Source organism: Micromesistius poutassou (assembly GCF_964030765.1).
Source record: "Micromesistius poutassou genome assembly, chromosome: 15".
Lineage (NCBI taxonomy): Eukaryota > Metazoa > Chordata > Actinopteri > Gadiformes > Gadidae > Micromesistius > Micromesistius poutassou.
Genome location: NC_140285.1, coordinates 6350731 through 6367616, shown reverse-complemented (window position 1 = coordinate 6367616; position 16886 = coordinate 6350731). Strand labels below are relative to the sequence as shown.

General features: G+C 46.0%; 1 protein-coding gene across 7 annotated transcripts in view; it reads left to right on the top strand.

The window, feature by feature from the left end:
• The window catches only part of huwe1 (HECT, UBA and WWE domain containing E3 ubiquitin protein ligase 1), a 35637-nt gene extending 34328 nt beyond the window's left edge, over positions 1 to 1309 (top strand). For all 7 annotated transcript variants that reach the window (XM_084479682.1, XM_084479681.1, XM_084479680.1 and 4 more), the window contains 2 exons: positions 130 to 320; positions 411 to 1309. In XM_084479682.1, coding sequence (XP_084335808.1) covers positions 130 to 320; positions 411 to 513 — 294 coding nt within the window. In that variant the 3' untranslated portion in view covers positions 514 to 1309. The remainder of the gene's footprint in view (positions 1 to 129; positions 321 to 410) is intronic.
• The last annotated feature ends 15577 nt before the right edge of the window (positions 1310 to 16886 follow it).

Here is a 16886-nt window from a genome sequence, read left to right as displayed (position 1 = left end):
ACAAATAGACAAAATGGAAAGAAAAAAACCTGCTTAGTTTGGTGCGATAACGAACCCAACTGCTGGAGTTACTAGCAATGCAAGTGTTGAACCATGCTTGATGTGAAACTAAAACACGTCTGATCTCAGATCCAGTGGTTCTGGAGAGCCCTGCGTTCCTTCGACCAGGCGGACCGGGCCAAGTTCCTCCAGTTTGTTACCGGTACCTCCAAGGTGCCCCTGCAGGGCTTCACGGCCCTGGAGGGCATGAACGGCATCCAGAAGTTCCAGATCCACCGTGACGACCGCTCCACTGACCGCCTACCTTCTGCTCACACCTGGTAACTCCATCACCGCCACCCAGACACTGAACATGTAGCTGATGTGAACAAGATTATGTGCTAATGATTTTTTTTTCTCTCTGTCTGCAGCTTTAACCAGCTGGACCTTCCAGCCTATGAGAGCTACGAGAAGCTGAGACATATGCTGCTGTTGGCCATTCAGGAATGCTCCGAGGGATTCGGATTGGCCTAGACACTGAGACTCTCAACACGCACATGCACACACATACACGCAAACACACAGACACAACGCGTCCACACACGAGTTAGACTTGACTACCTTTGACCCATTTATACTGATGGCCCATAATGCACGCACACATACACACCATTCAGTGTCATTACTGGAATACATGTTGAATGGCCTAGACTTACTGGTTTTTTTAATAAATATAAAGATGGATAAAACCAGCAAGCGAAACGGACTGATTGACATTGCCTACTACACAGAGCCTCATGTGGACACATCAGTGTCTCCCTTTCCAGATTAATGGCAAATGCAAACAGTGCATTGAGAGGATTAAAAAATACATGGACTAATATAAGAGACATTTTCTCCATTTAGTTTGATTTCTCTGTACAAAAGGTTTGGGAGTTTATTATGTTTAATCTTTTTTGTTCTTCTCTGGCTGTGTAAAAAAGGAGAAGGATGTGTGTGTGTGAACAGGATGGTTATAAAACCTTTGGGGAAAAATGTCGGTTGTTTCTTGTTGCATATTTGTGACCTCACAAGCCTTGAAGATGGGGAACATTTTTATGGGGGGAAAAAGAACAACTTGAAAAGTTTGAGATATTCACGAAAATGCACTTTTCAAACGTTTTGTGGCATTTTTAAGGAAGGATGGTACATAAAAAAATGAAAACACCTGAAGGAGATACAGAAATTAACCATAAATTCTAGAGTATTTTTGGCTATTAAATCGCTGACCCAGCCTTGAGCCTTTGAATCAGAGAGTGAAATAACTACATGAATAAATGCATAAAATTGAGTCTTGTCTCATTTAAGTGTTTTACCATCACATCAAAAAACTAATTCCCAAACGAAGTCTATTTTATAATCGGGCTGTGTCTGATCACTGTTAGGAGATAGTTATTTTTACTGTTATACCAATGGTTTGCACTGAAGTTTTTTTTTTTTTTTTTAGATTGGACCTCCTCTGCCACAATGCATTTTTTGTCATCTTGGTGTACATACTTTTTGCTGGACAGCTTTGACAATGGATTCTGAACAGCTGTTTTAATGTTCATTGTTTTTGTCATGTCAAACGGCATGGATTGCCTGCCCAAGGGAAACTATTTTTTTTAATGAATTTCCAATAAACCGAAATGGTTTTCATCAAGGTGATCAGGGAGATTGGGATCATCTCTTTTCCTATCCCAGATGTATTTCACTTTTAAGCCATGTCTCCTAGGCTTCTAGCGGATTGTCTGTTCTGTCCATTCAATTTCTATACAACACACAAGCATCTCCTTCCACCAACGATAACCTCCCTCTCAATGCACACAACCCCCACCCTCTATTCGCTGATGCATGGCGTGTCGAATTTAGTCATCCCTCGTCTCTGCGCTCAACCCGTGCCCATGTATCCAGCTTCTCTTACCTGTTCCTGCGTGCCGTGTTTGTTCCACTTGAGGACACACTACAGGCAAGGAAATCCAATTCCCCCTCCAGTGTTGCTTTGCTGTCTCTCTGTCTTGCCACATCCCCACCCCACCCGCTTCGGAATAGCAAGGAACACGAACGAAACGGCATCGGCATCCGTGTATAATTTGGTGTTGGCCGAGGCGGGCTAAATGAAATTATAGCGCTGCCGTGAAACCAATTTCAGGGCCTCCTTTTTACGATATAGCAACCAGCTTTATTGTTTGCTCTCCTATATTGGTTAAAACGTGCTCTTGAGCACCAGTGTTTAAGCCACGCATAGATTAATCGCAGGCCTACCTTTTCTGTGTACAGATTTCTTAGAATTAATTAAGGTAGAAAAATAATTAGTTCATCTAGGGAATAGCCTAGCTGGCAAATGTTTTCACAATGGCCTGTTTATTCTTGTAGTTAATATTTTTAGATGTTATTTACTTTGGTAATCACTTATGTGGGAATTATAATATTTATACTACTTACATATACTATTATATTATACTATAATAGCATTGCATTTTTAGAAAATCAATTTATAACTGAAAAACAGATCTCCAGGCTGTTGCAGCCTTGTCTATGCTGCGTTATGTAGTTTTCTCCACTAGGGGGAGAGCGTCGGACTCTAAAATCTCCAGTCACGCCTTTCTTCACATCAGTGTATCAGGTTTCTACTAATTACTGATGTATCTTATTACATGCTTCAAGTGTGCCTTTGGTAGTGACTGGCACAATATTGAATTATTTGTGTGTCGGCAGATGAACCAACCGCTCAGTGGTATGACGAAACACACAATCATTTATTGAATGCCCATGTTTGATCTGACTGATCAAACATGGGCTATATGATCTATAGGAAGTAATGAAAAAAAACGGGATAACAAGGTTGATAGAGTCGAGCAGCAGTAACTTCACAGGCCATAAACTCAGCAGCAACCGCACCAGTGGTCGATCTGTCCTTGTCAATGACTCAACATATAAGGGCTGAGGACTATGGCTGATGGAGCAGTTCATTAATAAGGGCTACTTTGTGTATGAGCCAGAAAGCTCTCAGCCTAATGCATTCCACTGCTTCTGCCTTCAGCGTCTCTGGAATAAATCACAATATTACCGCCCTCCCAGAGAACAACACGATAAAAGGCTTCCTTAGCATTCAGCCCAAATGAGCAAAGGGGCAAAATCTGCTCATTACAGTAATTGGTTTAATGTTTCTAATTGGCTGAATGCAGACGTTTATACTGGAGGGAATTGGAGTGATCGTCATTAACCATTTCCTCAGTAGAACGCCAAGACAATACCCCTTCTTATAATTTCCTGTTGAACTGTCTGTGATCTCCCTCTCCAAGCAGCATGGTGAGGCTACCATGGAGATGGTCCGGATGCATCACAAAGAGACCCAGGGATTGATGTATCCATTGTCCGCAACATCTGATGTCTATACATTAGAAGCCAGTTAGCAGAAATGCTATTTACAGGTACAGGGCACAACACACACACACACACACACACATACACACATGGTTAATCTCTCTCCACCCTTATTCATTAAGCATAGGGTTCACTCAGGGCCTAATTTGTGGTCTGTTGATGAAGGCAGAGTGCCCCCATAGAGAGAGTGGAGCAGAATATTGCTGATTATGTGAGTGTTTCTTTTTTTGTTGTTGCCGTGAGTGAAGACCCTCTAACCCTTATGTTTATTTATTTGTTTGTGCAGTTGGCGAGAATATGTTGCATCCAATCCTTTTACCATGAAATGTTAGAACAAATCTACAGTGGATAGCATAGCCAGGACTGTGTAGTCGCAGTGACGTTGTGTTGGGTAGGGCGCTATGGGCTGTTAGGAACCGAAAGGGCTTGTCATCACCTCCTGATTAGGTTTCTATTTCTGCTCCGGCTGTGAGGACTAAACAGAGCAGAAGAAGAGATCATATGTTTATCACAGAGAAGGCCCTATTCACCTCCGTATGGGCCTGTGTATTAAAAGGTGATTTCGTTCCTGGCTCGATGGATATCACTTTACTGGGAAAGGTTATAATAAAAATAATTTGTTACTGTGACTGCAGTAGGCCCACGTATAATATATTGCTATTCTATTATAGTGGACTCTATGTTGTGTGTTTTATTTGAAGTGGAATCAAGTGTGTAGAGTCAACTCACTGTGCTCAAAATGACATAGAGTAGAAATTAGTTGCTTCTGGCCATACACACGCACACGCACACACGCATACACAAAACAAATACACAGAAAATAAGCACATATACCTTTGACTCTTTGGATCCAAATCACAGATGACAGTTAGGTTCTAAATGAAAGGTTGCTGTGTACTAATGAGGCCCCTGCACTACAAGGGGTGTGTGTGTGCATGTGTGTGTGTGTGGGTGTGTGTGTATGTGTGGGAATGTGTGTGTGTCTGTGTGGGTATGTGTTGGTGTGTGTGGGGGGGGGGGGGGAGGGTTCAAATAGCATGGCATTGGGCACCTTGTGACATTTTAATAGAGACGACCTGTCTGCCTTACACACGCAACATAGATATGGAGAAAGTTACTCTATATCAAGGAATCTGTAGCAGACCCACTTATGTATCGCAGAGCTGAATCAACCCTGACAGATTTAGGATCATAGAATAAGAAGAAAGGGTCTCCATGCAACAGACAATGAGATGCTGTTAATCCAGCCTCCCCATGCTCCCCTTGTTGTCTATGTAGAAGCCATCCTATTGGTTGACGATAACATATGCAAATCCTGATGATGTCACTTCTATGGAGTTGCATTGGAGTGATACCAGATAAGGGACACTGAAACCTTTACCTTTTTTGGTGTGGATCTTTGTTAATGGGCAGTAATTGACATTTTAACCCTGTGTGATTAAAAAATATGTCTGGCTTCATTTGAAATCCCAGACTCCAATGCAAAACTTATCCCTGAATATCAATGATCGGACATTTGAATAAGCATATAAAATGCAAAGCCTGTTAACCCCTTGCCTCCTACTCCTCCAACCACCCTGTGCCTCTATCCTCCGCCAGCACCTTCTTACCTCCATCACCAACCTATTCTTGTGTCTCCAGCCCCTTCACCATGATCACCACAATCACTGATGGGCATTTACATACATGTTGACGTGCTTACTGCATTCTTTAATGCAACGTGTTTGGTAGGGTGGTAGGGTGAAGTGTTGTATGTGCCAGCTGGTGTGTGTGTGTGTGTGTGTGTGTGTGTGTGTGTGTGTGTCTGTACGTGTGTGTGTGTGTGTGTGTGTGTGTGTGTGTGTGTGTGTGTGTGTGATTGCTCGCATGCGTGTGTGTGTGTGTGTGGGTCTGGGCATGACAGCAAACTAAATCAGAGCAATTTCCCATCAATTAGCGAGTGATTAACGGTGGGTCATCCTCGGCCTGCCGACCTCCAGCCAACTAATGACTTTAGCTTGGATCAATGGGCCACAGAATACATGGTCCACCTCAGCAGCCTAGCAACAGCCAAGTCCTCCGGCCCCCCTCCCCCACCACCCCATTAGGAGGTTGGCTGGGATGGTTTTGGGGGGGTGTGTACTATATGGGATGGTTTTGGGGGGGTGTGTACTATATGGGATGGTTTTGGGGGGGTGTGTACTATATGGGATGGTTTTGGGGGGTGTGTGTACTATATGGGATGGTTTTGGGGGGGTGTGTACTATATGGGATGGTTTTGGGGGGTGTGTGTACTATATGGGATGGTTTTGGGGGGTGTGTGTACTATATGGGATGGTTTTGGGGGTGTGTGTACTATATGGGATGGTTTTGGGGGAGTGTGTACTATATGGGATGGTTTTGGGGGTGTGTGTACTATATGGGATGGTTTCACGTCACGCAACTTCCAAGCTGCCGTCTTGGGGCTCTTTCCTCGTTGTAGTAGAGCAGGGTCCCTCCCACTTTGGCTGCTGGCACCTTTCCGAAAACAATATGGACTACAATTACGGATATTTTACTTTCTGGGCAGCTAGACAAACACACAAGGTCTGGTTCATCCCATTTTTTTGTCATTTCCAATTCACAAAATGATTTCCAAGAATTAGAGCAGATGATGGTTTTAAAATATGATAGCTGGTTAGCTAACGATGGCCGCTCTCTGCTGCCGCATCAATCACTTCACTGCTGAATGGATTCAAACTAAATCAAGTGTTTTTACCCGGACTTCAATCACAGGGTAAACATGAGTCATGCTCTGTCTAATAAAAAGCTACAAAACGCAACAAAGGGAATACCATCGACTGGGAAGACTACTGAGCTAGGGGGAACCTGGGAGACTGCCAACGTTTCTGGGCAGTGTAGTTATATATCTCAAAATTGAGTTAATAAACTTAACAAATTAATCCTAAATATAGACATCACATATAGGGTTCCTATAAGGTATCCTGATAAAAGGCGACTGAAATTAAAGTTTTCCATCAATACATTCTAGACCCGCCAGTGTAGACCCGCCTCTGTTAGAATAATAACAACTAGTATCTTGGTTGTCCTAGCATTGTTTTGTTACTGAACACATTGCTGTCCGCCTCATCATCTCTCTTTGTAAACTCTTCCTCTCTGAAACTGGCCATCTGAACTACTTGCTGTTTTGCTTGCTCTCCTTCTCTCTTCATCTCTCTGCCTCGCTCTGGATGCCAGCTGCTCCCCTTCTATAGCAAAACATTTCTAAATACTCATTTTGCATCACCGATTTTTGTGTTGATCTAGGCTGCATTCTTTCTTGTTGAGGAAGTTCTCTCTCTCTCTCTCACTCTCTCTCTCTCTCTCTCTCTCTCTCTCTCCCTGTCGCTTTCTCACTCTCTTTCTTTCTCTCTCTCACTCACACACACATCTTTTTTTAGAATATAGCAAAATAACACCACCAATGACGCCTCACGCGCCATTGCTTCCAAAAAAAGCTTTACCCTCGTGACTCCAGCCCTTCACTTAGAAACTTCTGCTCCCTGCAGTTAGTTTTTATGTGACCACTCTCCATCTGTCTTCCACAAAATAACCTGATATAGCCCCTTACAGTAAAGGGCAACATGTGGAAGCACATTTCCCGTCTTTGCATTCCTCTGTCTCTTTCTGGAGAAATCTTTCTCATTTCGCAACAGACATTGTTTTTCTCTGGATGTTTTCTTGTTGAGATAAGTGTCTCTCTCTCTCTCTCTCTTTATCTCTATATTTAAGCAATAGATCACGACAGGCTGTGGTATAAGGTCATTATACCACAGCTAAGGGGCGACCCCCTCAATTGTGGTATAATAAACGTATACCACTGACTGAAGTGATCTATTGTTTTTATAAAACGGTTACGTAAGTATGGCGAAATGAAAGTCATAGACACCCTCAATTTTGAAAAAGCGAGAAAGTCAGAAAAGCATTTTTTTTAACAAATACAAAAAAGTAGTCCCTCCTGACTGCCTGCAAAGTGTACGGCGGTTGCTATGCAACACACTGTAGCGTCCTTCAGAGAGAAGGCTAGGCTAGAGACGGTAGCTTGGTTCGCCGGCAATTTAGCCTTCTATCGAGTTCACTCACCATGTGCCTATTGCTTTACAACATTTCCACCCTCTCCAGCAATCAACATGTTTTTAGGCTTCAGTGAACTATGCTATTGCTTTTATATATAAATGAACAAGTTCAAGTTAGGCGTGGAGTGATACTGAACTCTGTAAACTGAACGGGCGTCATAGCTGTGTGTATACGTTCAATATACAACAGTTGGGAACCAATCAGATCGCTTGATTTAAGCCACCCGTTTTATAAATATACTTATATCACTCTCCTCATCCTTCCCTCCCTGTCTCTCAGTCTTTTTCCGCTAGCCTTCTGTCCTCACTTATCCTCTCTCTCTCTCTCTCTCTCTCTCTCTCTCTCTCTCTCTCTCTCTCTCTCTCTCCCTTTCTCTACATCTCACTCTCTCTCTCTCTTCTTTAGGTTCAGTCTTTATGTGCTGACAAGGGCATTCCACTTGCTGTCCTGGTCCTGGAGTCCTTAACCTTTTTATCTCTACTTGACAAAAACAAAAACAAAAACAATGTCTGTTGTGAAATGAGACAGCTTTCTCCAGAAAGAGACAGGGGAGTGCAAAGACCGGAAATGTGCTTCCTGTTGCCCAACATGTTGCCCAATGTGTCGTGGTTCGACTCCCAGCCAAAAGCTACTGCCGTCTACATGTGACCATCCTTGTTCAAGATCCCTGCCTAAAAGCCTGCATACTATCATAATAATGATATAATATCATAATCAAAATAGTTTGACAGTCCCTTACAGATATTCTGCCTTCTCTTGAAATATTCAATGTGTCACCAGAGCTGGGGGTTTCCCCAGAAGACCTGCTGAACAGCCTCGGTGGTCTATGTCCTTGTGAATCAATCAGCCCAGAGAGACACAAGAGACATTATGGCTATCGATTAGCCTGAAAGAGTCTTCCTACGTGCTGTTCCAATGTTTTCGCCCCCACTCCACCTTCCTGTGTGTTCAAGTAGCCATTAAATATTACATTACCGGCAGTGAGTATGACCACTCGGATGACCACTTAGATAGGAGGCTGGACGCGGAGATTCATAGACTCCCAGCGGTCAGGTCTGTTGTTTACTGTGCAGCGATGAGGTAACACACGACTCTCACATAGAGAGTTCCCCTTTCTGATCTAGCCCTTTTCATCATCCTCACAGTACTGAGGTGTTGGTGTAACGTTTGTCTTGACTGCATGTTTCATCGAGGTGATGCTGTATTATCATTTCCCTTTTCATTTTATTTTTAAAGGCTTGATAGGCACATCTCGATGCTGCTAATATTTTTCCAAATCAAATTACTAAACAATTCACATAAACAATCAAATGATCCACATTGTTGACCAAATGGACACCTAAATAACACAAAAATTGCCAAACAACCCACACAAAATACAAAGTATTATTTCCCAGTCATTACATTCATGACCCAATCTTCCAAATGACCCCCTGCCCATCCCATCTAACGGTGTGATCCTCCACCTTCAGCTCTCATGGTACTGCACCACCCTCCACAGCACCGGGGCAGCACATGTCAGGGTCAAAGCAGTCAGTGTCATCCATCATCCCTCTGGCTCTCCCTGCCGCCTGCTCTGCCTGGAGCTGCTGTTGGCCTGGCTGGCAGAGCCCTGCAGGTGGCAGAGCCTGGTTGGCAGGGGACCGGCAGATGGGCCTGCTGGGGCCCCCTCTAACTCCAGTCCCCGCACACACAGGCCCCCAGACAGGGGGGGAGCCATGAGCTCCGAGCGAACAGAGGGGAAGGTGAAGGGAGGGGATATCACTGTACTTTCCCATCTTGAGGACAATCCTAAATATGGATAGAGAGACAGCAATATAGACACTTATTAAGCAATAAAAACATTCCAGTAGTATATCAATTCATATTCCAGAGGAGAAAATCAAGGAAAAAGACTGGTAGTGATTACACCTAATTAAAGCAAAAAGCCCCAAAAACAAAATGATTGTGTGTGTGTGTGTGTTACCCAGTTACTTTTTATCTCATTCTCTCCCACTGTTTAGGACGATTACCCCTGCGAGTGGCTGACTGGGTGTGCATTGCAAGATGCGTCATTGTCTTCCAGTCATCACAGATCATCGCGCAATCACACACTGATCAGCTGCTCCACGTTTCCCCTGCTTAATGGTATTGCAGTTAATCAAACCCTCTCCGCCACAACGGCAGTAATGGTAATGTCACAACAAAGGCAGACAAGGCACACATTTACCCAGATCCACGTTCCCCTGCAATCAGCTCATCGCTGCACATCTCCCCCCCCCCCCCACCCCCCCTCCCCGCAGCCCACCTCTCTGAAGTAGCATAAAAGGTGTCACTAGCCCACGTTTAATTCATCTGTGGCGTTATGCAATGGCTGTCAGAGCGGGGGTCTGATACGACTGATTATTTCTCTAATTGAGGGCCATGTTTAAACCTTCGTTGGAACGGTGAATCAAAGAGACGGGGAAATGCGAATGGATGCGTGATGGGAGCCCGGCGGAGCATAGAAACGACTGATGTCAAGACAAATATGGGCCATCACTACAACTGCATAGGCTATTAACTCTGGGCATTGGCGCTTGGGACCAGAGCAGAGGAGAGGGGGTAGGGGGGGTGTGGGCTGGTCCGTATGCTATGGGCTACCTATGCTAAGGAACAGCATTGCTATGCTGGCTGTAGGGCTGGATATGGGAGGCTGGATGCAGCCATGCTGTGGTTTTTCTGGTGCTGGTCTGCTTGCCGGAGCGACTGGTCCGCACTAATCCGGAGAGACAGAGAGAGGGTGGGGGGGGGCATCAGCAGAGCAGAGACGGGAAGAAGGGGTGTGAAGGAATATAATTAAGGCACGGCCAGAATCCATAGAGAGTGGGGAGAGAGCATGGGATATGAGAGAGAAAGCAGGAAAGAGGAGAGAGAGAGAGAGAGAGAGAGAGCATACGAGATGAGATAGAGAGAGAGATAGAGAGAGAGCCTAGGAAATGAGAGAGAGAGAGCCTAGGATATGAGAGAGAGAGAGCAAGAAAGAGGAGAGAGCATAAGATGAGAGAGAGAGAGCGAGCGAGCCTCGGATATGAGAGAGAGAGAGAGCCTAGGAGATGAGAGAGAGAGCCTAGGAGATGAGAGAGCCTAGGAGATGAGAGAGAGAGAGAGCAGGAAAGAGGAGAGCATAGGCGATGAGGGAGAGAACGCATGGGAGACAGAGAGAGAGGGAACCGACGAGGGGCAGAGAGCAGGGGAAAGAGATGGAGAGAGCCAGGGAGAAAGAGAGAGAGTGGGAGCTGGAGAGAGCAGGAGAGGGAGAGAGAGCAGGGGAGAGAGTGAGCGAGAGAGCAGAAGAGAGAGAGAGAGAGCAGTGGAGGGAGGTAGGGAGCAGGGGGGGATGGAGAAGAAGGGTGATGTCACCTCTAAGAGGCAGCCAATCAGAGGCAGGCAGGGAGAGACAGCGGCCGTGAGAGGGTGTGTTTTTCTATCACTGCAGCATCAGCTCAGAGGAGCGGGGCACAGTCAATAGATGATAGAGCACAGGGAGAAAGAGGCTCAACTACATGTTAGCACAGCCTGCTGAAGGAGACGCACGCAAGGAGTTGCCCGTGGAGAGAAGCAGTCCAGAGGCCATCTTTTATACCTGTGGAGGTAAGACGGAGCGAGAGGCAAGCAGCCATTTCCAGGGGAGACGGACAAGAGTTTGTCATTAACGAGAAAGCAAGATAGTAGTAGTAGGGAGAAAGAGAGAGAGAGAGAGAGAGGCGGGGAAGGGGGGTAGATTAATTGATGTGCTGGGTGTACGTGGCCCGTTACGGAGTCACACCTTGGCCACAGATGTCTGTTCATTAGCTGCCATTAAGGAGATTGTTCTGCCGTTGGAATTTTGATTTGCATTTCATTTTTCCGGGAACGCTTTTCGCAACACTAACCTCTGTTCATATTAGAGCAAATCATGAATTGAAATGTTTTCCCAAGAGTTTTGTATTTAAAGGAGAAGGAAGGAATCTTTGAAATATTGATCAACTGTTGTGTGGATGAGAGCCTGCGGTTCGGCTTTTTCTAAGTCTTTTCATAACTGATGGAAATTAATCGTTTTTTAAAAACAGACAAAGACCAACTTAGTCTGGACGACGTCTATAAAGGTGTAGACATGATCAACAATTGAAGCATTTATTGTAACTGAGTACCCTGAGTGAACAGCATCCAGTGTGCTGCATGCAACAGGGTCTCAGTGGTATAAATATTGAATGTTCAGCGATGGCATGCCTCCTCATAGGCCACACTGTAGTCATTCCAGAGAAAACCTTTATTTCACAATTCATTTCATTCTCTTTTTAATGTTATGTTTAATGTATGTTATTATTTTTGCCAATTAAGTGATACTTTTTGGTCTTTTCATGCGGTATGAAGGCTAATCATTTCAACTGTTAATACAGCTGGAAGCTGTTGCATTACTGTGTATTAGAAATATGCAATCCATTCTTTAGGCTTTCCTATTCAGTCAGTATGAAAATGATAAATGCTAATGCACCTCATCTGTTGCACAATTTCCTGCCAACTGTGGATCATTTGCATGCAAGTTTATCTCTTCATCTGTTCTACTCTCATCTGCGTGCGCACTCTCTTTCTCTCTCTATCTCTATCTCTATCTCTCTCTCTCACACTCATATAAGACATCACTATTCTCTTCCCCTCCCCCAGTGAATTGCTTATTTGCTTCATGTTCCAAAGTATAGTCCGCGATTACACATTGGCTGTGATTGTTTTTCCTGCAGTGTTTGGAATTAAAATTGTTTTCTAGCCTCGAGGCCAGACAGCCCTTAAGCAAACAGATGGAACTAGATAACCTGTGGACTGTGGAAGTGGACTGGATAGAGTGCAATATCTGAGAGAGAGAGAGAGAGAGAGAGAGAGAGAGAGAGAGAGGTGAAGAAGGGGGAGGGAAAATCAGGGTGGGGCCTCCCTCGCTCGCTACTTCAGTGGCACTGTGGAGGTGAGCCATCACCTGGCCGGGTGCCAGATCCTGCCTCCCGTCTCCTACCTTTCCAGCCTGCGTCGCGTCTGTTGTCCCCTCCTAAGGACTGTGTCCATAATGGGCCGTGTTGAAACTGCACTGACAGAACCTGGTGCCTTCAGCCTGCTGACGATCTTGTTCACCGGCTTCTGCCCAGGCCTTGGCTTTGTGTACACTTTTGTCTCTGTATGTGTGTTTGTGTGAGTGTGTGAGTGTGTGTGTGTGTGTGTGTGTGTGTGTGTGTGTGTGTGTGTGTGTGTGTGTGTATGTGTGTGTGTGTGTGTGTGTGTGTGTGTTGGTGTGTTTGTCTTTGTGAACCAGTATCTATCAATCCGGGTCCTAATTTTTCCATCGCTCCCTGGCTTTCCCTTTCTCAATCTCAATATATTACTCTCTCTCTCTCTCTCTCTCTCTCTCTCTCTCTCTCTCTCTCTCTCTCTCTCTCTCTCTCTCCCCACTCATTTGTTCATTTTCTCTGCCTCATTTCCTGTTCTGCAATGAGTATCATCGATGAGCAGAGTTCTGGGAACTCTGTGGATTTTTATGGGTCTGGGTCTGTTTGTGTGTGTGTGTTCATATGGTTGAGTGGTTGTGTTTATAGATGAGTGAGTGTGCGTTTATGAATGAGTTGTGAAGGGTTTTTGGCTGTTGAACACAGCGGCTAACAATGAATTGTTACCATCTGTATGCACGAATATACTGCACACAGGCACAAACAATTGATTATGTGTGTGTTTCTGTCTGTCTGTGTGTGTGTGTGTGTGTGTGTGTGTGTGTGTGTGTGTGTGTGTGTGTGTGTGTGTGTGTTGGTGTGTGGATGTATGTGTGTGTTCACACGTTTTGGCAGAAATGCTCTAGAGACCAGCTGCTGGTCATATAATCCAACCATGTAATGTTATATATGCTACGCTATGTTATGCTACATTATGCTGTATTTACTGTATGTGTTTTGAGGCTGGAGACTGGTGGTTCATTTTGCACTGTAGTTGTTAGGGCAGTGGGTCGGCTTACACTTTATGACCGGGTCTACGGCCACGGTGCAGGAGCTCATATCCCACGCGGATACTGGTGGTGGGTTAATTACCTTCCTCCGCCTTCCAAGAGGTGGAGAGCAGAGACAGCATGATTTAATGGGCAGGCGGAGGAGGAAGAGTGAGCTAGAAGTGATGGAGGAGCAGAAGAGAAGAAGAGCAAGCAAAATGGAGGAAGGAAAGAAAAGCACAGGGGGGAGGTGGTTGGGGGGGGGGGGAATGCAGAGAAAAGAGAGGAAAGACACAGGATGAGAGACAGAAAGCACTCAGCACGCAGTAATCTATTGAACTGCAACATGCATTGTGTCGGAGAGAGAGAGAAAGTGACGAAGAGAGCCAGAGAGGAAGACTCAACGGGATGAGAAGAAAGAGCAAGGTCACAGTCTGGATGATTTGGAGAGTGGAAAAAGGCTGGAGGAGAGGGGCGCACTGCCAGCGAAAAAGCAGTTTATATAATGTCTAATTATATGGACTATCATGATCCATTACTGCGGAACCGGAGAAAACAGGAGGAGCACTGAGATCTACGGACACTCTGGGGTATTTTAGAATTTGAATATCAAAATGTTTTACGAACATGTCAACGTTTTTTATCGAGTAAATAATAGTTCTATGTCGTGGCGGAGGTCTGGCCCGCGTCCAGCCCATGAGTGGAGTGCTGGGGGTCGGTGTGTCATTGCCCAGCGCCTTCTTTAGTATGTGAGGGGAGGAGACGCAGCGATCTGCTCCCAATCGAGCCAGCTAGGAGGAGCTGCTGGGAGGAGGAGGTGCTGAGAGGGAGTGCCGGGCTGGTCCTGCCCCATAGCCACCTGTTATAACCTGCGGACAGCACGCACGCACGCACACACACACACACACACACACATGAATGCACGCACACGCAAGCACGCACACACACACACACACACACACACACACACACACACACACACACACACACACACACATGCATGCATGCCAACACGAGTGCTGTCCTACAGACGAGGACAGACGAGGACAGCATAAGTGCCTGTTGCTGTTATGTGTGTGTGTGTGTGTGTGTGTGTGTGTTTGTGTAAATGACGCATCCTTTTAATGTCGCCTCCCTGGCCTGATTACTCGAGCTTCTCCTCCGGCGCCGCGGATCAAAGACAGGCGCCCTGTTTCTTTTTTTCTCGGGACCCGGCCAGCGAGCGCACACAGGAAGTGAGGTATAGGGAAGAGACGGGGGTGAGCGGAGCCCCGGAGATCTGAGAGTCTGGGGTTGTAAACAAACGGAGGCTCCGTCTCTCTCTTTGCCGTTTCTCGCCCGCTTTCATCCCCCTCCGTGGAGAATAAGCGGCAGAAAACTTTGTAGACTCACTCACGCTCGCACTCAGGCAGCCCACCGCCTGTGTGTGAGAACGCTTTGAGCTTTATTCCCCCCCCCCCCATTTCCCTGGTGCGTGTGTTTGTATGTTCCCTGGGTTTGCATGGTAGAGTGTGTGTGTGTGTGTGTCTTTATTTGTGTGTTTGTACTTCCTATCTTGTGTGCCCGATTCCACAATATTCTGAGTTTTCCCTGGGTTTGCATGGTTGTGTGTGCGTGCGTGTGTGTGCGTGTGTGTCTCGAGGATGCTGTCAAAATGGAGGCTGTTTGATTTAGGTCTGTGATGGGAGCCCGCCCCCTCTGGGTGTCAAGTGTTCGGGGACAGGTTGCGGCGGTGGGTGGGGGGGGGGGGGGGGGGGGGTGGGGCATGCTGTCAGGGTGGGGTGGAGAATACATTGTAGTGATTTAGGGAGCGGAGGGGGTCACCATGTCGGCTGTGTCGTCGTGATTATGGAGAGAATGGAGGTGGAGTAGGGAGGAGTGGAGGCCGGCATGCATTCTGTGGGGAGTAAATGAGACTGGTGGGGAGGGGAGGGAGGACATAAGGAGAGGCAGGGGATTGATTTAGCGTGGTGCTGTGGTACGGTGGAGGCGGGTGGGAGGGTGGGAGGGAGGGAGGGAGGGAGGGGGGACAGGGGCGTTGATGTCAGGAAGTAGTGGAGACGGATGTCAGTGGAGTAACTCTAACCCCAGCCCTCCGAACCCCCCATCACCCTCCTCCCTGGGGTGTGCCAGGCATCACTTAAAGCCTGGCTCTCTTCTTAGACATCTAGGGCAAGCTGGCCAGCCAAGGTAATCCATTTCCTCCTACCAACATCAGCTCCCTTGTTTCTCTCTCTTCCCCTCTCTCTCCTTCTCTCGCTCCCTTGGTCTCTCTCTCTCTCTCGCTCTTTTGGTATCTCTCTCTCTCTCTCTCTCTCTCATACTCTCTCTCACTCTCTCTCTCTCTCTCTCGCTCTCTGTCTCTCTCTCTCACTCTCCTGAGAAAGCGAACTTCCCTATGGGGTCAATAAGTACATCAAATCTAATCAAATTAAAAATCTCTCTCTCTCTCTCTCTCTCTCTCCCTCCATCTTTCCTTCTCTCCATCTTTCCTTCTCTAATTCCGTCCCCTTGTGCCGACTGTTCGTGGAATCGGCGAAACAAAGAAGCACACTCGGGGGGAGCTTTAATCAAAAAAATAACGACACGTCTCTCGTCTTCACTTACCCCACGCTGGCATTGAGGTTGTACACAAAGACAGATAAAAACCGGGCCAATTATACAGTGGGACGTACGCATGTGAGACAAGAGGAGGGCCTCGCAAATAAACAGAGGGTCCCAGAAATACGCGTTAAGTTAATTTGACAAAGTGAATTACCTTATTGCTATTTCAGCGAGGAGTGCAGAGGAGAGAAATGACATTTCCCCCGGGGACAGTGATATGTCACTGGCAGTTAGAGTGACAGGACCTCTACCCCCCCGATAGGTGTTGGAGGAGAAAATAAATAACTGGCCATATAATCATGAAACATTTAAAACATACCGAGTGTGAGGCAAGGTTTTAAAAATGAACAAACGGGAAATGCTCTGGATATCACAAGGTCTTACACATCTCAACCGGCTAGTGTTTTAAAAATGCATATTGTCCTTGTTCAGAGAATGGGTCCCTTGTGTTGCGTTTGTGCGACATGAGGACACAGGACGCGGCAGTTCGGGAAGAGAAAGAAATGTGTTCAAAGATAGAGGAGATAAAAAAACTAGAATGTTAAAAAGTAAAATGGCTGTTTGACCTTTGGGGATTAAATGATGTCTTTATCTGAGGATTCCCCCCTTCCGTCACGCCCTATGCGCACAAATCATCGTTGAAAAGAAGGCCTTCATTGTCCGAACCCATCTCTAAAGTTAGACTCAATTGACTCACTGTCTCAGTGTCTTCTGCTTCTACGACTACAAAGTTAATGTGTCTACAGAAGTCTTCTGTTGACGGACAAGAAAAAAATGCTTGTGATGAAGGGAGTGTGTGTGTGTGTGTGTGTGTGTGTGTGTGTGTGTGGGCTGTGCCTGCGTT